The following is a 19,843-nucleotide window of genomic DNA, read 5'->3' on the forward strand; positions in this document are numbered from 1 at the left end:
TTTTTTTTTTTTTTTTTTTTTTTTTTTTTTTTTTTTTTTTTTTTTTTTTTTTTTGTTCTTTTTATTTTATTTTTTCTTTTTTTTTCTTTTAAGGTTTCATGGTTCTCCTGACCAAACTATGGGAACCATATTTCTGAGATTGTGGTTACCCCCCAATATTTTTAAAGTTAAGAATCCAAATATGTTTTTTATTAATTTTTTTTTTTTAATTTAAAAAAAAACATGTTTTTTAGAGACAGTACGTTTTTGTGTCCTATTTCATAATTTAATTATAGTTAGCACTAAACAGTTGCATAGCATAGTTGAGGTCACCCCCAGGAACGATTAAGATTGACACTTAGCATGTGAAAATCCGATCATTAGAACAAAAGTTATTCAGGGTGATATCTTTTTTTTTCTGCCCACTGTGCATAGTAGTAGAGGTCAATCTGTATTTGTCATACATCTCCTTCATATATCACTGTTATAAATAGTTAATGTCAACAAGTCAATAAATAATTTTGTTAGTGTTTAATTGCTAAGCTTAAAACTAATGTGCTTTAATATTTTTCTGCAGGAAATATTGATGCGAGAGATATTGTTGATGGGAACAGGGAGAAAACTCTTAGCTTGCTATGGCAAATCATATTCAAAACTCAGGTACTTAAAGAAAACTTCTTTTTTTTCACAATCCCTTTGCTGTTCTGATGGCATTTATTTTTAAAAGTCAATAATCTTTTCTAGATTTCTAAATTGCTGAACAAAGAAATACTGATGAAAGAAAATGCTTACCTGAAGCGTCTTTTGCAATTAAAGGCTGATTATGCTGCATTCAGTGCCTTTGAGGAATCTAAACCAGAAAATTGTGATTTGTCTTTCACTAATTCAAAAATGTATGAAGATAATGAAATATTGAAGCATTTATTACAATGGTGCCAATATGTTTGTGCTCAATACAAATTAAAGGCAAGTAAATGTAATATTTTATCTAATTTTTCTTAGTGTAAAAATTTCACTCATTTTGATAATTTGTGAGGGGTTGTATTTAATTTTGCAATAACAGAAATAGTATAGCAAAGGCAAATATATATATATATATATATATATATATATTGCTTGGTTCCTTTAACTTTTTTTTACTTTAGTTAGACACATCTAATCTGTAGATTTACAATAAATTAATAAATCTAAATATTTACTGCTAAGTTGACTGCTGATAATTTAGAATTTCGCTTTAGAATTAACTATTACTTATATCAACTCGTACTGAGTTTATTTTGTGAGCAAACTCGACAAAATTTTTGAACAGAGCGTTGAATTTATAGATAGATTTATATTCAATATTAAGGAGGTATATATTCAATAATTTGAAATTTGATTCATATGTCTGAAACTCATATATTTATGCTTTTCTTAAAATCCACTAATTACAGCTGCATAGTTTTAACTTGACGCAAATGTGATTCCCATGACGATGCTTCTCATCATGTTGTTACATAATATAATTGAATTACGAGAATATTCATTTTCATAAATAAATATAAAAAAATGTTTATTACCCTGAGTATAGTAACAAAGTCATTATCACTAAGAGTTTCTAAAATATTTAATACTACATTCCTTGCAATTTCTTTTCTAAGACCTGTCATTGATCCACTGCCATCTAATAATATCACAATATCCTTGGGGGAGGCAGCTGCTTGAATATACCTTCAAGAAAATGAAAAGAAAAGGCAAATTAGTTAACTTGTACATATTTCTACGCTATTCACCTTTCAGAAGTATTTTTAAATAAATACATTTTCTAAAAATGCGACTACAATTTAATAAAATGTAATTAATATTAATAAAACTTTTTAAAAACTGTTCAAATTATTTTATGCAAATATATTTATTATATAATTAACATAATAGTTTTCTTTTACAAATAAAGTAAATTAAAAAATGATGATTGAGCAATTTTCTTCCTTTTTGTTAGTATTTTTCTAAGAAAATAAATGTTAATTCAATTTAGGCGAAGCATCTCAATGAAAAAGCAGGATGACCCCTTCCATATAAGCCTTGATTGTTTATTTTAAAGAGAATATTTGTCTCGTTTCTTTAAAGAAACATATAACATTTCAAAAATATAATCAGAATAATATTATCAAAATTATAATTAAAAATCAGGCTATATTTTTATAGATATGTATATTTTTACACTAAACTGTGCGTGATATTTATGGCATAAAACTTATCAACAGATGGCAGCAGTGATATCTGAACTAGCGATCAATTAGGTTTTAGTTGATTATGCTGCCATCTCTTATGAGCAATGTGAAACATTTCTCAAATACAATTTTCACATCCTGTTACTCTTTATTAACATTTCCGCCATATTCTCTAACTCATATCGTACATGATATATGGAACTTTAATTAAACTTTTATTTATTCAGGGATTCTTTTGTTTCAAATAATTTTTTAAAATTAATATTTGCTTATTTAATTCCGATCAAATAGTCTTAAGTAATTTGTAGAAATTCAATCAAAGAAAATTTATTCTTATAATTAATTTTCGTTGCAATAATTTTTATTATTTACAAGCTACAGATATTTAAACGAATATGATGAAAATTAGCGAAAATTAAAATATGAGTAATATTGCTTTAAGTAGGTAATACATGAATAGGGGATAGAAAGTAAAGATTTAGTTAGAAACTCTGATGAAGTTAAAATTAGAATAATCTATTAGAAATACCTATTTTTTATGAAATTATATTTAAATAAATATTTCGATTGTATATTAGATTTTCTCGAAAGATGGCAGCACCAGAGTTATGCTTTGAGTTTAGTTTAAGTATATTGAAAATTACCGACATTCGATTTGTGACATTTTAGAATTATTGCTCCTGCATGAAATATAATATATATTTAGTCACCTTCCTGATAATTTAAGGACAAGTAGAATACGACTTATTGCGTTTTCCTCAATTTTTGCAAAACCATGTTTACATTTTTTATTTCTCTAGGAATTTCTATTTATTTTTTTTTTTTTGCCTTTTTCCGTTCCTTTCTTTCTTATTTTTAATTTCTTTGATTTCATTTTACTTTTTTTCTATTGTATTTATCGTATGTTCTATTGTATTTGTGCACAGTTGACAATGTGTAATGAAACTGTAAATAAATATTATTCTTCACAAAATCTGACTTAAAATTGATCATAATGTAATTAATATAAATTAACTTTTTAATGTACATCACTCCTCATAGATTTATATAGACAAATGTAATGAATGGTTTTGTAGGAAAATAAATTAAACACGGTTGTTTATTATTTCTAGTAAAAGTCTTCTTTATAAATTACTCACAGTTAATATCGAAAATATTTAATGGTTTGGCAGTTAACAAAAATATTACGAGGGATCATGATGTAAACATTTTTACTCCCCGAAAATCTAATTTAAATAAACAATAAAAAATATCATTGAATATTAATTAAATTTTTTGAATAAGCAACTGGAAAAAATTATTAAAAATATATATATTTCATTGCGAATAATTGTTTTCTTTCCTCTGAGTATTGCAGAAATATCTTTTCAAAATATGACTATAAAAATGACGCTATGGGGAAGGAATTTTCTATCTGCCCAGAAATGACCTTTCTCTAATACGGTATGTTTACCAAATACATACATTTTTCTTTCTTCAACTCCAAATAATTAATTCCGAATGTTTAATGATTTGGAGTTAGATAAACAGTGGAATTTTGACCAACCTTATCCCTTATGTGACCAATTTGATCTATATTTATATATTTATAAACTGTATGTTGAGCATTTTTATGCATCGCAGCAGTGTCCTCGTAAGTTTGAGACAAGCAGCGTACTTACTCTGGGCCTCGTATTTCCAGAACAAGAGAGGGGATGGTGATATTCACAGCAGTTTTCTTTCCTTCTTTTTTTAATAATTATAAAAAATTTCGATTTTGTTTTTCATAATTTATTTTTAGTGTTGCGAATTTGAAAACATTTCTTTAACTGTTTCAATCACAATAAATAGTAGTAAATGCTTGAACATTTCGAAAATCCATTCGTAGAAGTGAATTTTTAGAATAGATGTATTTTTTAATTGTTAATTTAATGGATCCCATAAGTGCCAAAATCCACATTTTTACACTGGTGTGACATATACACGCGATATATGACATTCACGTCTCATCTTTGTCACACGGTGACAATGTTCAGACGTAAATATGTCTCAATTTCGTCACACGATAACGTCACTGCAAAATTAAATGCCTGATTGTAGTCTCTAGTTATAAAATGAAATTCATAAAAGTTGTCACAGAGACTTTTTTTTGACCTACCCATTGATGTCGCAAAAACTATTCGTGATTTGACAAAAGAGAATTCGTGACTGTCGCATTTTTGATGCAATCTAGTGACGGTGCTACCTGGGTTATACTAACAGAGGATCAGAAAGCCATATATTTCAATAAATACATAATAATGAGCATAGTACATTTTGAAAAATCAGTAATAATAAATGTTAAAAATTTATTTCTTTGTAATACAACTTAATAAATTATATGTAGTAAGAATTTCATTCCCAACTAAAACGTTTTGCCATTCAGGGTTGCTATTGAGCTATTTCTGTATCTAAAGCCATTTAACGTGGCAAATGACGAATGATGATATAAGCAGTGCTGTTGTTAGTTTTGTCATTAGCTTTCATAACAAAATGAAAAGATGACAAAACACCAAGATCAAATAAAAAAAATTCATTGAACAAATTAAAAACAAACTCAATTATCAAATGAAAAACAAACACAATGAACAAATGAAAAACAAATACTACGAACATTAGAAGAAAGTACTCAAATGAAAAGGCAAATAAATAAACGGAAAATAAATAGGATAAAAGGACGAAGAAAAAAAAAGTAATTGCACGTTTCTTCAATTCATCATCATCGTTTAATCAATTGCACGTTTTAATGAATCTCATGTGTGTTCTAATGGTAAGGTTTGTTAAACAGGTCAAAATCAAGATTATGAATTAAAATAAAGTTTAAAATATTTAAGTTTCTTAAATGTTCAAAAATTTATGAATTTATTAAAAGAAATTAACTTGAAATGTTGAAAAATGTGCAAATAAATTCAGCATTTTGCAAAATCAATCAATCTAAATTAGAAAATAAAAACCATAAAAAACAGCTATTGCAAAATTGTTGATTGGGGTGCATTATTATGAAAAAGAAGAGAAAACTAAAAAAAAAATTTCTCAATGAAATAATATTGACATAGTCATGGAAAATACAAGTCCAATTAGTATTTGAAAACGAAAAAACCTTCAAAAATTAAATTTAAATGAATTTTAAAAATTTAAAGTGAACAATGAAAGTGAACTCAAAACATGCCAATAATTTTCAATCTAAGCAAATTATTCTAATTAAACCACAAATACTAAATTATTCACTAATTTTAAAGCTTGTTATAAATAGGATTCAAGCCTTTTATATGCTTTTATACTTATTTCTCGCGTCACTAAACAATAAAACACTAATTTTTCTCACACAAAAAAAAGAAACTTTCGAAGTTGAGTAATCATTTTCAACTTTCGAAATAATTATCACAAAAGCATGATTTTGTTTAAAATCAAAGGCTTAGAATTCAAAACACTTTTCGAAACAAGAAATAACCCCAGTGGTTAACCAAATCACTACAATATCACACAACTATTCAAATTCGAACTCAACATTCTTCAAACATTATCACTTTTTCAAAATATTCAATTTTTGGTGACATCATCATCACTGGAATTATTATCTGCTTTAATCTCTTCAATTGAATAATTCCAAAGGGTCCTCCATTTTCAAAGCTGTAGCATAGCGTAACCGCTGGTTCGTCTTTTTTCATTAAATATTACATTACAACTAAATAATTAAGCATCATTCGAAATCAATAGCAAACTAATAACATTTAAGGAATGCAGAATTGCTGGAAAAAAGCTCTTATGGATCAAAAGCATATGGCAACGTTTTTAACGCAATCAACACAAATTTTAACAGAATCAGCAGAATTTTAATCTTGTAACAGATTAACGTAATCAACAGAATTTTAATATTGTAACATATCTTTCGTGGACATTTAATTGATAAGTTCAATTTTAAGTAAGAGCATCGATTGTTCTAAACTTGAGCCACATCTTTGGCAGTCACCAAATGTAATATATATATATATATATATATANTATATATATACATGTTGTCGATAGCAGTGATGAATCTTTTGAGCTTTGTTAATAAAATAATTTGCATTTTGCTACGAATTATCAATTAGACATTTCTTCTTTTAATGATTTCCCCCTATTGCTTTGATCATCTCACCAATTACATTTTTATAATCTGTTAAATTAAATTTAAAAGTTTTCTTAAATTATTATATTCATTTTGAACTTAGGATTATTTAAGAAATATAAAGTTGTCTGACACAATATATAATTCAATGCAAAATACTTTATATTCTATTGAAAATCTGTCGACGTTTCTTCCTGAAAAGAAAATCTTTGCTGTGCACACATAATCAGTTTTAGTCAGTTATTTTATCGTATAAAATAACAAATAATTTCCGAGACTATAAAAGTTATGAGAAAACTATGCATCCTTTTACCAGATTTTCTACTTTTTTTATTTTTCCTTTTTCTTCTTTTTTGCTAATATAATCTTATGAATAGATAAAACCACTAATTTCATTCTAAATATATTCTATATATTACTTGGAAAAAATTCTTTTATATAAGAAAAACAGAAAGAAAATCTGTATAGCAAAAATGAGAAAAAGAAAACAAGGCTACAAGAAAGAAATAATAAATAATAAGATTGATGAGAAAAGCATTACATTGTCCACTTCCGAAAACTTTTCGTAGAATAAATGCAATAACTCCACAAAGTTCAGCTTCTATGTTTGTACTTACAATGTTTATTTATTTCTTTTTCTTCCCCCCTTTTTTTCTGTCCAGATGTTGAAAAATGCTAGACAAAGGGAAAAATTATTACCAAAATAAAATCAATTGTGGCTTTTGGTTTAAAAACCAGTTTAATCCGGAACTGTGAATTCACATTCTTTTGATCCGATTTTTTAAATTAATATTATTATTATTATTATTTTTTTTTTTAGTTCGACAAACCGTAACTAATTCAAAATTTATTTTGGACCCGTTATGTTAATTTTTTATGCATCCGGTCAAGTTTGAGAATATATAAAAAGTTTTAATTTTCAAACTACTTAATCGATGATCCGGCACTATCTATAATGTTATGATGCGTCGTTGAATCACATTGATATCCAAAATTTTCGAATCAAAGTGATGCGGTACATATTTGGCTCATCGTTACGATGCACAAATTTTCTGCTCACTAAACTTTGGTGCTTCAAATGTGACAAAATAAAAGACTTTAAATAAAAAAATGGTTTTGATGAAGATATATAAATACATTGCAAGTTCTTGTCCTATTCAAGTAAAGAAAAAAAATGCTGTTTTGTGACAATGTGATAGCAAATGAATGGGATTTTTTTTCTCCATTTTTCCCCGTTGCTTTGCAGACACTGCATAAATTTAAGACGTAAAAAGAGAAATTATCTGTGTTCGCTTGATTCAGGTTTTATATATTCTGCTTTCGACAAAGCAATTTAACTAGCAAAAGAAATTTATTTAGAGGAAAAATCAACTCCATCTTGAAGCATTATTTCTTTTCATTCATAATTTCTTTTCAGCATTGAAACGAAGAGAGATAGTGGCAGAAAGTTATAAAAAATTACATTAATATTGAATAAATACTTTATTTTATAAGTTAAGTTTATAAAGTAATTAAATCAAGCTTATTAATTTAACTTCCTCTCTCTCGCTTCCTTTCGTGTGTGAATTTTCACAATGGCTCAAAACTAATAATAAGGTTATAGCACTAGTTTCTCGAACCAGTTATGTAATGTAATTATCACCTTGCTACTATTAGAAGAGTGTTGAACCATATTATCATTCAAGTTTTCTACTACCTAAATATCATCCTAATTTGAACCACATAATTATTCTTTCTAATTGTTATACCACCATGTCATAATGACGTAATGTTCAAGCATAAATGTAGTTTTTTTAGTTCCCAAGAAGTGTCAGCGAAGGCAGGAAGTCGATTTTTGTAGGAGTCAGGGACTCTGAGGTATTATTGGTATTTGGACAGTGCGGTATCACACTAATGATACTATGCTTTAACTTGAACAGACTGCCTAACCAGTTGGTGTATTTTAGCCTTATCTTGGACCTAAGTTCGATTCCCCTGGCTGGGTATTTGATTGCACTGCTTTTTTTCGATCGTATCTTAAGAGGGAGTTCATCGCTATTGGTATCTTTAAATTTTAGAAAAAGGAAAGTTTAGGGAAACACAGAGTAAACCAGGAAGTTACAATTGTTAATTCCCCCCCCCTTCAAAACAACAAAATTTAAACAAATCCTGGCAGGATTACTCAAAAATACGCAGTTGGGTGGAATAGTAGTAATCCTGCGATAATTTGCTTGCATTTTACGATTATTTTTTTTTTAACATTTGAAACTTCATGGATTGTTCTTGGTTTATCTAAACTCACTTTTCATCGATTCTTTAAATCGATACTTTAGTTATCGATAGAGATGAAGTAGAATGTCATGAAAAGTTTTTGACGTGATATATATAGCACTCTCTTAATGGTCCAAAATTCTTTCAGAACTTGGAAAGTTCATTGTGCGGCTGAGAAGCGTGGTACGGAGGCCGGGTGATTGCCTCCATTATTTGCACTCCGATGCAAACTCTAGAATGTGGTAATGTAGCGCGCATATGCTAAAGTTATTTTCGGGTCATCATTAAAGACGAATCCTAGATGGTCGCTATTAGTGTAGTCTAGTGGACTTTAAAAACCAAACCAATTCTAATATGAACGGAAGAGTAGTTGGATTTAGTGCATTATTAAAGTTGCGGCAAATTTGTACCACATAACGGTTTCAGGTTCCGATATTATCTTTCAATAATGAACCAAATTTTCTCATGTTGCTGTTATTCATAGTTTAACTTTTTCAATAAATAAATACACGGTTAAAAATGGTTATTATCTTGAAAGTCCATTTCAAATTGTTTTATTGATTTATTTTTCTCAAAAAAAAATAATGTGTACAAAGTGTTCCAGCTGGTTTGAAAGCATGTTGGGGGAAAAAACTATCTAAAATTTGAGATAAAGTAATCGGAATGTAGATTTGAAAAATATAACCAGCATACACTACTTTAAAAATCCACAAGTGAAAGCGTATTTCCAAATCATATAATAAAACGATCTCTTGCAAACATTCAGTCAATTATGACAGAAATAAGAAATAATCATTTCTTATGAGGAATGTTTTGAAGATCAATAGATCAATGTCTACCTCATAATTTCTATCCAAACTCTAATCTTGGTATGGGCCATAAACTCTCTTTCTGGAGATGATTGATAGCATTCTCAGATGTATGGCACTGTGAACCCAGATGCCTTTACCGAACAAATAGTCAGATGGCATTAAAGGACTGTTTTGTTACAATAAAATGGCGAGCAAATGAGATACATGCGAACAAGTTCCGAATATGAATTAATCCGACAGTGGCTAATGTAGCATATGCATCAGTTAATATTTCCTATGCATTAAATTTAGATATTCGTATAATGTTTTTTTTTTCTTTACTGTTCAATATGAGTCTATGAATAATGTTAACAGGAAGTTATGAATTGGTGGATCAGTAATTGTTTTCTGAAAAATATATGATAGGTGTCACATTTAAACCACATTATAGGTGTCATATTTAATTTGTTTGCAATCACTCTTTCATTTTCATTATCTTTTGATTATTTCAAAGTACTTTCATATTTACGTTTATACCATTAAGCATAATTTGCATTAAATCACGTTTTGTAATGAAATAGTTTTCATAAAGAAATTTTTAGAGCCCTTATGTTTTTAATAACCGCTTAAGAAATCAAACAATTTTAAACAAAACATTATGATAAATGCACGACAAAATCACAAAAATGGAATTATAAAGAACAAATCTCTGTATAACATTTCTTATAAGTTATTTGTGTATAATTACTTCATTTTTGATTTTCTATTCTTTACTATTCAATATGAGTCTAAATTTATACACAATATCAATAGCATTATGTTTTATCTAAAACAAAAAATTATAGATAATGTAGCACCATTTGATAAGTTTACCTAGATAATATAAAACAGTTAGCGTGTTATAATTGATTCATGCTGGTATTAAACTCTACATTTAAGTCAGATATGATATTTCAAGTCATTGTAAATCGACTCCCCCCACCTCACGTGCTTTAATTCCGCTTTTAATTATTTTTTATTATTTCAAGTCAGATAACATATTTCAATTCAATGCAAATTAACTCACACCGCCTCACATGTTTTAATTCCGCTTTTACTTATTTTTTATTATTTCAAGTCAGATAATATCTTTCAATTCTACGCAATTCAACTCACACCACCTCACGCGTTTTAATTCCGCTTTTAATTAGTATTTCAAGACATTTGAAATAATTTAAAAATATGTTTTGCTTAATTTTTAGATCAAGGCATTTACAGGAAAAATCACACTGCACCACCAATAAATTTAAAGGTTTAAGAGTCAAAATCACGAGAATGAATTTGTAGGGGTTTGATGAAGAAAAAAGCAGGATGAATTCTCAGGAATTAAATATTAAATATGAATCTTAAAATGATTTTGAAAACCCATATCATACAAGCAGGTAGAGCATAAAAGAGTAAAGTCAGTTCTCTTTCAATGTTTCCTGTTCGCCTTTTAGATATCCTAGCAGCTGACTGTATGTCACAATGACAAAATGTTTCCATATTGATCATTTTAGGAACGAGGATGAATTGGTTGGGGGTGGACGAAGAATAAAGCGGGATGAATTCGCAGGAGTTAAACCGCTAACCATTCTTCTCCCGAGCGGACGACAGGTTTAGGAGAAACCGATAATTCTCCAATATTCTGAGATCTCGGGCAGAAATAAAATAGAAATAACCATCAAGACATGTTCGAACTTTTTACAGCGCCCTTTTTAGGGAATTTTTGCGGTTTATGAATCCCAATTTTTTTTCCCTTTATAAATGGGAATTCTATTTTATCATTAAATAATCAAAGAAGAAAAATATTCTAAACTACATTATCCGAAGATCAAAAGAAGCTTAAGAAAGGGAATTTGATTAGATGTCATGATAGAGCTTGAATTTTAATCATAAAGGACTTCGAAATAAATTTTCGATAAATGGGGAAATAAAATTATGTTTAGAGCACAATACTTCGGGCTAAATCGAAATAAATTTCAAGAGTAGGTTTAATCTCCTCTCGTGTTTTTATTTGAATTAAATGGTTTCAAATAGTTTTAGGATTTATATAATTTCATAGTTGGATCGATGGGTATTTAAAAATCACGTTTAAAAATCTTTTTATGTCGGGTTTATTTCTGAAATGTATTTTAATCTGAGGAAATTTAAATATATTATTATTGAGAAAAACTATAGAAAAGGTATTTTGAACAATTTTGAAATAATATAATATTATTTCCCCAATTGACACAAAAACAAAGGTGAAAAATATTTAATTTTGGAGTTTTAAGCTTCATAAAATCTGCTATTTTTGATTCTTTTCTTTGACATCTCATTACGAATTTTTAGATAAATATGCATACATGTATCAATAAATGATGATAATGAGAATCTATTAAGATTCATATATTTTTAAGAAGTACCAAATATGAAAGCGGCAAAACAGTTGCTTTTCAAGTTTTGAGCATTACAAAATCTACTTTTGATTTTTCTAGGACAATTCATCATTTATTTTTAGATTAATATGCACACATATAGTAATAAACGATGATAATAATATTATCTATCAAGAATCTATTAAGATTCGAACTTTTCCAAAAAAGCTGCAAATAAAAAAGAGACAAAAGTGTTGTTTTATAAGTTTTGAGACTTGCATGTTCTATCTTTAATTTTTTATGGCATTTTATAACTAATAGTTCAATTAATATGCATACATATAGCAGTAAACGAGGATAATAATAATAAGAATCTATTAAGATTCGTTTACTTCCATAAAGCTCTAAATATAAAAAAGACAAAACTGCTGCCTTTTAAGTTTTGAGTTTTGCAAATTGTGTTTGTTTGTGTTTGAGTTGTCTGTGTTTGATTTTTCCATGACTTTTCTTATTCAATTTAAATTCATATGCATACAATAAACAATAAATGATAATAATTTTAAGATTTGTGTACTTCGTAAATAAATCTTAATATACACGAGACAAAACTGCTGCTTTTCAAGTTTTAAACTTTGCATTTGAACTTTATGTTTTGAACTCAACTTTTGAAACCTGATGTAACTTTTCACTATTTATTTTAAGATTCATACGCTAACGTTAGTTTATGAATATTTCCAATATTCTTAAGTGTGATATCTTTAGTATATTCTTTATATCTTCTACAATACCTTTATTTTGTACCAATCGAAGCTTTAAAACTGATAAAAATGCATCCAATAATGCCGAAATATTATATCTGTATGCACAAAATTATTATAAAGTAGCAGCGAAATTTTTAATGTCATTACTTGAAAAGTAATAACCTACTCTGTATGAACTTTCGCATATTTCTTTAAAGTCTTATTTTTTATTCCTTTTTATTTTCAATTTACCCTATACACTAAACTCAGAAATCTAATAAAAACCTGATATTTTTGGATTTTATTTTTATAAAAACCATTTAACTATCCTTAATTTAAAGACCAGTATAATAATTTCTTGAAAGGAAATAGGAAAAACTAAAAGTTCTAAACTATCAACAAAACTATCAAATAGTAATTATCGTGAAGAAAAGTTTAAGAAGACGAAAGTAAGAAAGATTCTGTCAAGTGAAAAATTGGTAAGTTATGTTGATCCATTTTTCTAATGTTTTTTTTCTTAGACATCATAATTTGTCTATTATTGTAAAGCTCTTTTTTTCTATACAAAGCATATAATTTCAATTTAAGGTCTTTTTTTAAGATTGATATTGTTGGATTTTAAAATTCTTTTCTAATAAAAAGCAAATAAAATGTAAAATTGTTTCGAATCAGTAATTCTTCAATTATATTATTGAGTTTTTCGCAAACTTTATAAAGAGTTTCAGAAATTTTTTAAAATAAAATAAAATTGTTATTTAAACTTAATAAAAAATTATATCAATGTCTGATAATTTTAGATTTAAGCTCCCTTATGAATCATTGCCTCTGGAAAAATTAAATTTTCTAGAGCTTCATGCAAGACTTATTATTATTCAGAATTAAAAAGTAATCTTATCAGTTTCTGTTCGTTTTAATTTACGGTGGCTCAAAAAATGATCTGCAATTCTAATAAATAATTGAGAAAAAAAATGAAAATAGACAAAAATGATTTGAAAAATCAATTAAAAAACATAAGGAAATAGATACTATATACCATCGCTGCGTTCTACTCAGTGAATTAAGAATTATTTCTCAAAGTTTCTAAATGAATCACACAATTTGGCAGAAAATTGCACTACTAACTGAGAAAAACTATAAAACAATGTCTCTTTCTATGTGCCAGACCATTTCTATTAATTCATTTACAAGAGCTTCGATTAATTGTGGTTTCAGACTACATCAAATTGAAAATGGTGGTATTTTAAAAATGATATTTTATAATTATCTCAGTCTTTATATAGACCGATATTTTATAATTATCTCAGTCTTTATATAGACCGATATTTTATAATTATCTGTAGAACTTTGTTCTAAATCTTTAAACTTGTTAAGAACAAATCTCTAGTTTTTTAGGCAGAGAGTAGAGAATGGTAAATTTTGATTTCCTACAGTTTTTTTTTTAATAAATTTTTCAAATCATCAGTCATTTTGGGACATCTGCTAAGAAAAAAAGGTTAGGTTAAGGGGTAATAGGTAAAGACAAATAGGTTAGCGTTTGGATAACGACGTGTAAAAATTGTTGCAAATAGGCTAAATCTTCAAGAATAGTTCTTATTTGACTGAAACTAACTTTGAACTTATTAGTTTCAAAGTCTGGAATTTTGCTTTTAAAAATTGGCTCATGATTTTTACGGTGTGAATTATGATTCATTTAGTGTGATCAAAATTGCTAAAATACCGATAAGATGGGGACGATTGAAAAAACTACCAGTACAAGCAATAATTATTGTATTATAAAATAAGGGATCACCCGTCAAAATTTATGAAAGTTCATTAATGAAGTTCCTTAAAATAAAAAGTTTTCTATGCTTGGTCATAACACATATTGGAAAATTGTAAGGGCTTATTTTTTTAATTTTTGCTTGCGTAAACGTAACTGGCAATCATTTATTTATGATTTGTCTGAAAAATTTTAATTTCTCTTTATTCGTTCCATTTACTACTAAAAAATATATATAATTGTATAAAGTGTTACGATTTCGGATTTATTATTTTATTTATATTCGTTTTTCAACTTATATTTTTTCGTTATATTTATGATAGAAATGTATATTAAAAACACTATGGATTTGCAGATAATTTTTAAAAATTTGAGAAAAAACTTACTCTTCATTCGGTGTAAATAAATCTGAAAAAAATAGTATAAAATTTCTGATTTTTTTTCTTACCAGGGTCGCATTCTACAATCATACATGTCTGGGCCACTATGCGGAGTTCTCCATTTTATAGCTTAAAAAAAGAATATTTTTATTATATTTATATAAAAGGGTTTTAAAAATCTACATATAAAAATATCACCTTATTTTAAAACTTCAAACAATAATTAATTTTTACCTGGGAAGAGCCGCAGGAAACCAGTTGCACTACCAAAAAACTGATATATTAGTGATGAATCTCTATTTAGGTTATTTAGAAATGTGTGATATAAACTTTCTGTCCATTTGATGGCATTCAGTACTTCTGAAGCTAAATAGAAAATATAAACAAAATATATGGATATTATGGCCATTGTCATTGCAAACTTAAAATCAGAGAAAAGAAATCGAATTATTATAATGGTCTGGTCAGTACTGTATTAGTTAAAAAAAATAGAGGATTTATCATTATTAGTTTAAAAATCGAATGGAATTTTTGCCAACGTATCGATAGATCATATATCTCGCAATCTGGTTTATTATAACAATTCAAAGTTATGAAGCAAGTGTATCCACTATGGATGCCAAGCGCAGATGGCGCTGGAGGTCAAAATTTAAATTAGGATTTCCGAGTTTCTACTTCAGACTGATTTTTATGCCTAAGCTTGAAAAAACGCGCCATCCAATATTATCATACTTGTAGTGGTTTCAATATAACGCTTTCTTTCAATTTAACTTACATGGAAACAAGCAACAAATGAATTCGGAAGACTTCGCAAGCTGGATATGATGCTACCCAAAATATAGCAAACGGCACTATTTTACACAAATATAGCCAAATAAGGGAGAACACTCAAAACATAGCAAACTTTACACTTTATTTAAGCTGAAATATTAATTTTGTTAAGTTTGTTTTAGGTTCACGATGTGTTAGAATTTATTAATTACAGAAAACTCTTATAAATGGTAAAATTACGTGTAAATTTAAGCACAAATCACAATAAAACGTCCTGGAATATTTAGCTTGTTCACACATCGCTTCGTAAGCATAACATAAGCTGAGGGATACACCTTCAAAATGTCTTCCGATTTTAGAAAGTTTTTTATTGTTTACATTCGGTCAACCATTCATAGGGTGGGCAAGTTAGAACTAGCCCAGCAAATATTTTTAAAGTATACTACCAGGAACGTTTTTATTTTGATCATCCTGCACAGTGATCAAAATTGAAAACGGAGCGGTGATTTAATGGCCGAATTTTCTCGTGCAAACATGCAATCTTTACCAGTTGAGCGAGCGATGCATTAAGTCACTGCGCTAATCGTATTGAAATTATCATTTATTATAATAGTAATAACTTATTATTGATAATATATATTATTGATAATATATATTATAATTAGTACTTTTTGTGACAAAAAATTTGCCACATTACTACTATTCGCCAATATTTTATATTTATGAACTTAATGTTTCAGGATAATGAAATTAAAACATAGATTTCTGTAATTGTTTCTTATAAAAAAAGTATTTGTAAATAAAATATATAAAGTTTAGTATTGGACAAATAGCACTCATCCTTTCTGAACGAATTATAACGCACACTGAGACAAAATCTATATTCAATCCTAACAGAATATGGTAAAAATTACCGTGTTTTTTGGCTCTATGGGAACACCAAAAAGTTCGATAATTTTTGCTGAAGCAAAATTTTTCTATTTTATTATGATACATTAAATCATGATATAAAAACCATACCGTTAATTTTCTTGGTTTTTATTATTTACTTAAAGTGTGGCAATAAGAACTATAGTTTTGATGACTGAAATTTCTGATAAATTGTTACCTTATGAATGGGAAAAAATACAGAAAGAATTTTTTAAAAATCGTATATTTTGATTTTTATTACCAGAATTATCGTTAATACTACTAGAAATTTTTTTCTACTAGAAATATCATTACAATACGGTAAGGTAATTTTACTGTAGTATTCTCCATGTATGTTGAATTTTTTCCTTTATAAAAAGCCAAATGCTAAATGAAATAAAATATTCATAGATTGGTTTTATTATTTCGTTAATGTTAATTTTTGCTGTGATTTTATATTTCTTGAACAAAGTAAAAATGCGACAGATAGAGTTTTTATTTTATCGAACTAAGCATTTCTAAAAAAAGGGAAAAATTTTATAAAAGGATAAGTGAACCGAAGGATTTCTTTCAATTCAATAAAATATATTTAATAAATTTTAAGGTGTCAAATCCTGAGGTTTAATTTTGAGAACAAATAAGATTTCTTATTCTTTAGAGTAATTCACGCTTTATTTTTTAAAAAAATGTTTCGTGCAATTTGAAGAAGGATAAAAAAACTTTTCATGAAAACTTCCAAACTGTATGGGAATTCTTTTTTGAAAAATAAATTAACTTTTGATGACAAAAGCACTCTTCAAAACCAGCTTTAAATCTAAAAGTTTTATTTCGCACAAGTCATTTAAATTAATGAAAAAAGAGAGTCTAAAAGAAAAGTATTTTCCTTCCAAACCCTTTTTTCTTCAATTTCATTAGAAAAATGCATTTAAATTCTCATTTTGAATAAGAAACAAAGATCTAAAGCTATTGATTCAAAAATTCCCTAAAGGCTATAAATTCTTGAAAAACCATCTTTAATTGTAATGATAAATGAATACTACCTCGACCGTGAACATTTTAAGCTTGGGTTGACAACTTAATTATGTTTAATTTGAATTGTATTTTTAAAAGAATAATTATTTTTGAAAACAAAACAGTAATAGATATTTTTTTATCTGATGCTGTATATTTTTTACAGATTTTTGCTCTAATAATCACGGTATGTAAATAGTATATTTTTTATACCGTTTAGAGCGTAGAATATCTTCAATTATATTCTAAAATTAATATTAATTATAGTGTTTAATTAAAATGCTGAAAAAAATACTTTTAAATATTAATATATTTTTCCTTTCATGGTTTAAATAAATATTTCTTTATATGCTTATCTAAAAAAGGGCATAAAAAAGGCTAGTTCAGTTAATATAAATATGAGCGCCTTCAGGAACAAAGAAAATGAAAGGTACACGAAGGGCCTACATAAGGAGAATGTAATGATTTCATGCATCGTTAATATATCATTGTGTCTCACAAAAGCTCTCTTCAAGACTAGTTTAAAATCTATTATATTTGATTTGAATAAGTCATTTAAATTAATAATAAAAACAAATTAAAAAGAAAGTTATTTTCAACTCAAATCTTTTTTTCTCCAAACTTCATTAGAAAAATATATTTAAATATTTATTTAAAATAAAAAAACAAAGATTTAAAGTTATTGATTCAAACATTTTCACATGACTAATGATTCATCAAAACACGTACTTAGTTATAATAATAAATGGACAATAGCTCAACCTTGATTATTTTAAGTTGTATTGACAATTTAAATTATGTTTAATTCCATTACAGTTTCAAGAGAGTAGCTATTTTTGAAAGCAAAATTGCAAAATCTGAAATTTTCATAACCCAAGATATTTCTCAGATAGTTTTAAAATTTATAATTGTGATGGTTAAATAGTATATTTTTATTCCATTTATAGTGTACTACTATAACTTAATCTCATATTTTTTTTGAAAACTTGAAAAAAATTAAAATACTAATGTGGTTTTTTACTAATTGACAAAATTAAGTATTTCTTTTAAGTATTTATAGGTAAAAAAAAAGAATTCATTCTCCTTAATATAAATTCTATCAGGAACAAAACAAGAGATTGTCAGGGACAATGAATATCATAAATAGCCAAATTTTGCTATATTTCTGGATATAGTGTAAAGTTATTTTCTTATTTTAAAATTAAAAGTTTAATATTATGAAATTAATAGTTATATTATTTATTTCTCAATACGTTTTTCTTTAATTTTTTAAGAAGAAAAAAAACGATAAACACATAAATGTAATAGAATTTTGCAAAAACAGAGTATTCTATATTAATTGCATTATGCAGTTATTAAATTAGAAGTTAAAAAGTAATTAAATCTTGAAACAATCATGATTAAGAACATATAAGGGATGGAACTTTAGGAGATGAACCCATTTTAATATCACTAGACAAATGTACTGGTTTTTGTCTGTTTTAAATTCTCCTTTATACCTTTATATAGTCACAGTCTAATAAATAATCAGAGTTATAAAACATTTTTTTTTTCTCACTCAAATATTAATTTGTTTTTTCAAGTCCCTATATTTCTACTTCTTATACATTTAAAGGATTCTATATAAACATATATAAACATATATATATATATATATATATATATATATTATAAATCTCGATAATCGCGAGATCCCTTCTGTTTTTCTGTTTGACGATCTTTTCTTGTTAGGCGAAGCACAGCAACTTGAAGTGGCATTGACTCCACGTATCTGGACAGACTCGATGGCCATCCATAATAGCAAACGTGTTGCGATAACTGAATTTTTTGCAACAGAGTTTTCTACAGACAAGAATAGACAGACTCAGAAGCATTTGATAGGAATCATGTTGGTCAATTTGCATAGCCAAATCTATCGCTAGAATTTTCTAGAAGGTTCTTCAAACCAATCATGCAGAATGTTGGACCGTAGACAAATAGCTTTGTCATTCAGATTCTAATCGGGTGGAGTAAAAATAAAATTTTTCTCATATTTCCCGCATGTATAAAAGTTCTGTTTTTATATCATCTGGAAATAATAAATAATATTTTGAAAATATTTTTCCTAAAATAACATTTTCTTCTGCCGCAAGAAAGTCTTAGGCGACTTTTTTTTAATTCCTCTGTGTTTGATCCATTAATCCTTATTATGGTATTATATCAGGCATCATGATATTATATGACGGTATTATGGTGTCATGGTATTATATCTGACATCAAACTCTGATCCACCAATCAAGCCGTTTTAGATGTTTTATTCCGGTTTCCTCATAAATGGTTTATTAAATGGCTTATTAATTGTTTAATTTAATGGTTTAATTTTTTATTAAATGTCTGGAAAAAATAAGGTTATATATCCGAAATTTTCTTTATTATTTCTTCATTATTTTATTATTTTCCTCATTATTTCTTAAGAAATGTTTTTTAATTCCTCTGCGTTTGATCTAGCAGTCAAACAGATTTCGATGTTTTTATTCCAGCTTCCTCATAAATGGTTTAT

At 27.1% G+C, this 19,843-nt stretch overlaps 1 protein-coding gene across 9 annotated transcripts in view; it reads right to left on the reverse strand.

Annotated features, from left to right (window-relative positions):
- The window catches only part of LOC107437533 (voltage-dependent calcium channel subunit straightjacket), a 350,222-nt gene that overhangs the window by 70,285 nt on the left and 260,094 nt on the right, over nt 1-19,843 (reverse strand). For all 9 annotated transcript variants that reach the window (XM_071187231.1, XM_071187230.1, XM_043040081.2 and 6 more), the window contains 3 exons: nt 14,848-14,979; nt 14,682-14,742; nt 1,539-1,689 (listed from right to left, as the gene is read on the reverse strand). In XM_071187231.1, the coding sequence (XP_071043332.1) occupies nt 1,539-1,689; nt 14,682-14,742; nt 14,848-14,979 (344 nt within the window). The remainder of the gene's footprint in view (nt 1-1,538; nt 1,690-14,681; nt 14,743-14,847; nt 14,980-19,843) is intronic.

The sequence above is a fragment of the Parasteatoda tepidariorum genome, chromosome X1 (genome assembly GCF_043381705.1).
Source record: "Parasteatoda tepidariorum isolate YZ-2023 chromosome X1, CAS_Ptep_4.0, whole genome shotgun sequence".
In the NCBI taxonomy this organism is placed as follows: Eukaryota; Metazoa; Arthropoda; class Arachnida; order Araneae; family Theridiidae; genus Parasteatoda; species Parasteatoda tepidariorum.